We start from the raw sequence: 6,665 nt of genomic DNA on the forward strand, positions 1-6,665 counted from the left end.
GTGTCTTGGCTTCCTTCCTGGGCTGTGAGGTCGCTGAGAGTCGGGGCCTTGTTCTCCGCACACTGGAACCCCTCCCGTTTCTCACAGATGCCTGGCCGTGGTGGGGCTGTGGTGGGGACCCACTTGGTCTTGCTGAGTGAGCTGTGATGGCTCGCAGGGTGGCTCAGGTGTCAGGGGACAGCCTTGTCTGTGAGGACTCCAGCCCTGCTCAGATGAGGCAGCCCAACCCGTCGCCCAGCGCCCTGCTGTGGGAACCACCGTAGGGATGGCTCTGCCTAGGTGTGGCCGAGGCCATGCGGGGCTTTAGGCGAGAGCCGAGATCTAACTCAGCGCAGGCTTCGGGTGGGAGAAGGGGCAGCTGGGTCCTCCTGGTGACTCACATCACGTGAGACGAAACCGTGCCCTGGCCTTTCCAGTCTTTCCTGCAGTTGCGCAACTGGACGGCCTCCCTGCTCTGCTCCGCAGCGGACCTCCCTGCCCACGGCTTTGGCAACCAGATCCCGCTGGTGGCCCGGGGGAACTGCACCTTCTATGAGAAAGTGAGGCTGGCCCAGGGCAGCGGAGCACGCGGGCTGCTCATCGTCAGCAGGGAGAGGCTGGTACGGCCCTGCGCCCCCACCGCCGAGCCAGCTCTCAGGGGCAGGAGGGGGGTGCAGGAGGCAGCAGCGGCAGGGGCTGGTCTTCTTATTTCTCGCCAAAGGCAGGCCCTCTGTGGGGAGGATCCGGGCTGAGTGTGGCTGTGGGGAGGATCCGGGCTGAGTGTGGCTGTGGGGAGGATCCGGGCTGAGTGTGGCTGTGGGGAGGATCCGGGCTGAGTGTGGCTGTGGGGAGGGCAGAGATGAATCTGTTCTTTCTGTGCTGCTGGCCGGGGCTGTGGAACTGTGGCTGTGGTCTTGTTGGGTGCCTGTGCTAGAGCAGCCCCTGGGGTGAGGGAAACCACACTCTCCATAGGGATGGGATTGGGGTGTCTTCTGCGGAGCAGATGGCCTGGCCCTGAACTGGCCCCTTCTGGGGACCCTGGTGCCCTGGCTCTCGAGCCGGTGGGGCTGTGCTCACCTGTGTGGTCCTATCCAGGTGGCCTGACGCCCAGCCCCTTTTCCATCTGCTGTGAAACGGGCTGTGGTTGAGAACTGGGGGCCTGGCAAGGCTGGTCACAGCAGGGGACACGCTGACTGCTGGGCTGGGCAGGGTGCACAGCGCCCCTGAAGTGTAGTTTTGGGGTAAGAAGAAAATGGAGTGCAGGAATTCCCTCACAGCCCTGCCCGTGGCTCTGGGCTGCCCCCGCCAGCGTTGCAGCCTGAGCCTGGCCACCTAGGGAGGCCTGGGGCAGGGTCTCAGGGCTGAGGCCAGAGCAGGCTGGGCAGAGCCGAGGGTGTCATCCCCGTCTGCACGTGCTGCCGTCGTCATTGAGAGAGGCCCTCAGTGGGTGCGGGGCTCAAGGTGGCCTAGTGGGCAGGCGTGGGCTGTGACAAGTGTCACTCAGGACGTGTGTGTGCGGTTAGGGAGTCCCACGGCTGAGGGAGGGATTGGCTGTCTTAGGCCCGGGGCCCTGTTGTCGGGTGAAGTCTTGATGCCCTTGGGCCTCCCTGTCCTTGGGTCCTCCTGGGAGGCCGGAGGCTGTCAGGTGCAGAGGGGGAGCAGACAGGCGCCCCCAGCCTGGCCTGAGCCTCGAGTGAGGGTCCCAGGAGAGGAGGCAATGGGCACAGAGCTGGGGGCCCACCCATTGCTGCGGGTGATGCCTGCCGCTCCCTCCTCTGGGCCCCCAGGTCCCCCCGGGGGGCAATAAGACGCAATATGATGAGATTGGCATTCCTGTGGCCCTGCTCAGCTACAAAGACACGTTGGACATCTTCAGGGTAGGTCTGCCGCTGCTCAGACGCGCGCTCCCGAGGAGATGGGGCGGGGGCTTCGGGCTGGCTGCTGGGGGGGTTTGTGCCGGGGTGGTGGGTGAGGCGTGGCCCCTGCAGGCCAGGGTCTCCAGCCCCAGCCCCATAGCCCACCGCTGCACGCCACCTGTGGCTGGCGGGTGGCTCTGATGCCTGCCCCTGGTGTGTTCCTTGAGGCAGCGTTTCGGCCGCATGGTGAGGGTGGCACTGTACGCGCCTCATGAGCCAGTGCTGGACTACAACATGGTCATCATCTTCATCATGGCCGTGGGCACTGTCGCCATCGGCGGCTACTGGGCCGGGAGTCGGGACGTGAAGAAGTGAGTTTTGCACCGTGCATGGGCTGTGATGGGTGGGCGGTGGGCGGGCGGCTCTGACGCGGCCTGGGACGGCCAGTCTTCCCGTCCGGAACAGCAGTGAGCGCTTTGGCCTGGGCAGGCACGGCTCGCCCCGTGGAGCCCTTGCTTTCTTCCTCAGGAGGTCCTGGGACAGAATCAGGCTCTTTTCCTGCTGGGGTGGGCTCCGGGGACCCGGTGGGTGTGCGGGGCTGGGCAGGTGTGGATGTGGCAGGTGCAGGGCGGGCAGGGGGCTGGGGCTAGCTCCCCTCTCCTGCCCAGCCGCCCGGGTCTGGAAAGGCCCCATGTCCAGGGCTCTTTATGCAGAGCCCGCACAGCAGCCTCTGGCCCGGCCTAGTGGCCGCCCCAGCCCAACCCAGGGACGGGAGCCCGGCCACCCTCTGCTGTGTGGTCTCCTCTGCCCTGGGGACGTTTGGGGCAGTTCCTTGCACTTCAGTCCCCCCCGGGTCCCCTCCTGCTCCCGGGTTTTCTGCCGCATTCCCCTGGGTGGCTGTGGACGCCTGGGCCCCGTGTAGGCCAGCCGGCCCCAGCGCCCCGTGACCCCATGGTGTCTCCCAAGAAGGTACATGAAGCACAAGCGCGACGACGGGCCCGAGAAGCAGGAGGACGAGGCGGTGGACGTGACGCCAGTGATGACCTGCGTGTTCGTGGTGATGTGCTGCTCCATGCTGGTGCTGCTCTACTACTTCTATGACCTCCTCGGTGCGCGGCCCCGGGCGGGTGGGCCGCGGCGTGGAGATGCAGCCGGCCCTGAGGGAGGGAGGGTGGTGTGTGGGCCTGGCCCCTGGCCTCACGGCCCTGCCCCTGCAGTGTACGTGGTCATCGGGATCTTCTGCCTGGCCTCCGCCACCGGCCTGTACAGCTGCCTGGCGCCCTGTGTGCGGCGGCTGCCCTTCGGCAAGTGCAGGTGAGGCTGCCTCGCTGGCCCCGACGTGCCTGACTCTGTGCGGTGATGACCACGGCCCCTTTGCCGCCCCATAGCCCCCCATGGTGCAGTGTAGCTCAGAGTCTACAGCAGGCGCTTCCTCAGCGCTTGCCTGTGGTTCCAAGGCCCAGGAGCAGGGCAGAGTCCGGGCGAGCTATCAACGGAGCCCGCCAGCAGCCAGGCACCGGGGTGGCGGGGGGAGGGTGCTCTTGTCCCCAGAACGCTGCCCCAGGTGGCAGGCTGGCCGGGGCATGGGAGGGCGCCAGGGTTCTCCAGGGAACCCAGAAGGTTTCCCACAGCGCAGAGCTGGGCCTGGCTCTTACGGGTAAAGGGAGCTCCGGGGCGTCTCCAGCAAGATCAGACCTGGGTCTAGGAAGCGGGGCTCGCCCAGGGGAGACCTTTGTGGGTTGCTGTCCCTGGGTGCGTCGGGTGAGGGGTGCAGCGCAGGTGAGGGGGCTCTGTGGGTGCAGCCAGTGGCCCCCCAGCACCTGTCTGGGCCAGGCTCTGCCCCGCCCTTGGGGTGCCTACTGTTGTCATCGTGCGGGGATGTGGAGTTTAATAAGGAGGACAGAGTGGGGGCTGCCACTCTGGAGGGGGTGCCTGGGCAGGGCCCGAGGGTGGTGGGCAGTGGAATGAGGCCGGGGGCTGGTGGGCTTGGCTCTGACTGCCCCATGCCCCCCAGGATCCCCAACAACAGCCTGCCCTACTTCCACAAGCGCCCGCAGGCCCGCATGCTGCTCCTGGCGCTCTTCTGCGTGGCTGTCAGCGTAGTGTGGGGTGTCTTCCGCAATGAGGACCAGTAAGTGCTGCCTCCCCCGGGCCCCGGCGGGCGGTGGCATCCTCAGATGCTCCCTCCCACGGGGCTCCTGGGGCCCTGACTCTCTGCCCTCCCTGGAGGCTGCCCCAGCCTGGAGCCGCTTCAGGACCATGTTATGAAAAGCCCTGGCCCCAGGCTGCCCTGATGGGGCCGTGGGGTCGTTTCACCTGGGTTTGTCCGGGTGCCATGGGAACCCTGACTGGAATCTGGGAGGAGAGGCCAGAGCCTCTGTGACCGGGAGCCATGTCCTCCAGCAGGCCTGGATGGGACTCCTGTGCAGGGCATCACTGCCCAGAGCCAGTCTGTCCCCCGCTGTCCCCGTCTCTGGCACCAACGTGCGCACTGCAGGCCTGAGGACTAGGGTGTGGGCTCCAGGGCAGCCGATCCTCTTGGTCATGCCTGCCATGGCCTCTGAGCAGTGACGGAGGTGGGGCAGGCACTGCTCCCTCCTTGCTCAGCTCCCACGCGGCCTGGACTTGTGGCTGCCTCCTGCCGTCCGGGCCTCCTTGACGAGGCCGAGCGCCTGGCACTGTGTTGGGAGGACAGAGCTGGCCTGTCCCCGCCTGGCTCCCGCCACCGTCACTGATACCGTCTGGCGCTTCCTCTCGGCTTTTTCCCGAGGCAGCCAAGTGCGCTTGGCTTTGGTGTGTATTGGAGCCGCGGCACGTTTAACTGGCAGAAGGAAGACGTGAAAATATTTTGAATCCTTTGTACACAAAGGGAAAATGAATCCTTTCAGTTATTTCCAAGCCAGGAAACTCATTCCGTCACATGAAGTTAGAGCAGGCCGCAGTCAGCTGGGCGCAGGGGCTCATGGCTGGGATCCCAACATTTGGGAGGCCAAGGCAGGACCATCACTTTACCCAGGAGTTCAAGACCAGCCTGGGCAACAAGCGAGAGCCCCTCTCTTATTTAAAAAATAACATAAAATCAGAAAAAATAACTGGCCACAGTTCTCTGGGTGCTTGTGGCGTGTGGCGCCTGGAATTGACTGTTCCAGCGTCTCCATGGAGGCCTCTGTTCTTAGCAGCCGCCCTGCCCGGGGGATGTTTTTATCCCATTTTCAAATGAACCTTTGATGTTTGAGACGCTGAGGAACGCTGGGCAGCTCGTCCAGCAAGTGGCAGGCAGAGCCTCGATGGGGGCAGGGGCCAGCGAGACGCTGGGGCTTCATGGGGCCGGGAGAGAGTCAAGGTTGCGGCTGGCTGCAGGGCTGTGGCCTTGTTCAGGAGGCGGTTCTGTGCTTTGCTCCAGGGCACCAACTGCATGGCAGCCCCACCCACTGTGGACCCAGAGGTTCTGCAAGGAAACTTGGTGTGGCACAAGTTTTACTTTAATAAACAGTTTGGGCGCGATGGCTCGTGCCTGTAATCCCAGCACTTTGGGAGGCCAAGGCGGGCAGATCACTTGAGGTCAGGAGTTTGAGACCAACCTGGCCAACATGACAACCCCATCTCTACCAAAAATGCAAAAAAAATCTGCCTGGCATTGTGGTGGGCGCCTGTGATCCCAGCTCCTCAGGAGGCTGAAGCAGAATTGTTGAACCTGGAAGGTGGAGGCTGCAGTGAGTCAAGATTGTGTCACCAAACTCCAGCCTGGGCGACCGAGTGAGACTTCATCTCAAAAACAAAAACAGTTTGGAGGGGGTCAGTGCCCGAGCCCTGCTGCACATGCACCCTCTGCCTGGCCGCTGCCTCCAGCCTGGCACCCACCATCCGGGGACAGTGACTGAGGGGACGCAGCTGGCCAGGCCTGTGTCCACCGTCCTGGCTGCAGAGTGGTGGGCTCCTCTACCTGCTTCTGCAGGGGGGCCCTGGGGTGGGGCCTGTGCCGCCCGCCCTGCTGGAGTTGTAACAGCAGGGGTCCTCCCACAGGTCTGGGGTCCTCAGGGTCGCCCCCTGGGCAGGTGGAAGTGCAGCAGGGCCGCCTGCTGCCTGAGAGCGAAGGCCCTGTGTGTGGCTCGTGGGAGGCGGCGTCCTGGGTGGTCAGCCGGCCTCCACCCCAGCAGGGATGCTGCTGTGTCTTGCAGGTGGGCCTGGGTCCTCCAGGACGCCCTGGGCATCGCCTTCTGCCTCTACATGCTGAAGACCATCCGTCTGCCCACCTTCAAGGTGAGCGCGGGGAGGGTGCGGCTATGGGGCAGCGTGGGTGGCAGGGGGCCTTCCCCCCAGCCTGGCCCATGTGGGGCTGTGGTCCTTGCAGGTCTGTGCTCCTGCTCACTGCCCTGGCTACGGGCACCTAGGCCTGTTGTGAAGGGTGGGGCTTGAAGATTGGGTCCCAAAGCCCCTGCCGAGGCGGCCTGGGTGGGTGACTGCGGGGCGGTGGTCCCGGCAGGGGCAACTCATATGTCTGCATGAGGTGGTGGGGAGAGCGGTGGAATAGGGCTGAAGGAACTGGCCTCCGTGGTCAAGCCCCAGGCGGCCACATTCCCGTGAGGGCCCCACGGGACCCAAAGCGAGCGGCATTTGATGCTTGGGACGGCCCCCTGTATCCCCAGAGCCGGCCCGGCGTGGCATGGGCCTCCACCCTCTGCCCCTCCTTCCTGTTACATGGAGACTCTGAAAGCCTAACTTTTGTCTTTAAATCCCGACCTGATGTTGCTTCCAGAGCTGCTCCTGCATGGTGCGGCCCAGCACTGGCGCTCTGCGGGGTTCCTTTAAAGGCTTCCTCCCGGGAGGAGG

The 6,665-nt window shown here is 64.8% G+C and overlaps 1 protein-coding gene across 1 annotated transcript in view; it reads left to right on the forward strand.

Annotated features, from left to right (window-relative positions):
* The window catches only part of SPPL2B (signal peptide peptidase like 2B), a 95,934-nt gene that overhangs the window by 7,806 nt on the left and 81,463 nt on the right, over positions 1-6,665 (forward strand). The window contains exons 3-9 of the mRNA XM_011997481.1: positions 417-599; positions 1,767-1,856; positions 2,067-2,206; positions 2,802-2,944; positions 3,053-3,149; positions 3,850-3,966; positions 6,014-6,095. Coding sequence (XP_011852871.1) covers positions 417-599; positions 1,767-1,856; positions 2,067-2,206; positions 2,802-2,944; positions 3,053-3,149; positions 3,850-3,966; positions 6,014-6,095 — 852 coding nt within the window. The remainder of the gene's footprint in view (positions 1-416; positions 600-1,766; positions 1,857-2,066; positions 2,207-2,801; positions 2,945-3,052; positions 3,150-3,849; positions 3,967-6,013; positions 6,096-6,665) is intronic.

This window comes from Mandrillus leucophaeus, unplaced genomic scaffold (assembly GCF_000951045.1).
Source record: "Mandrillus leucophaeus isolate KB7577 unplaced genomic scaffold, Mleu.le_1.0 Scaffold54, whole genome shotgun sequence".
Taxonomy (NCBI): domain Eukaryota; kingdom Metazoa; phylum Chordata; class Mammalia; order Primates; family Cercopithecidae; genus Mandrillus; species Mandrillus leucophaeus.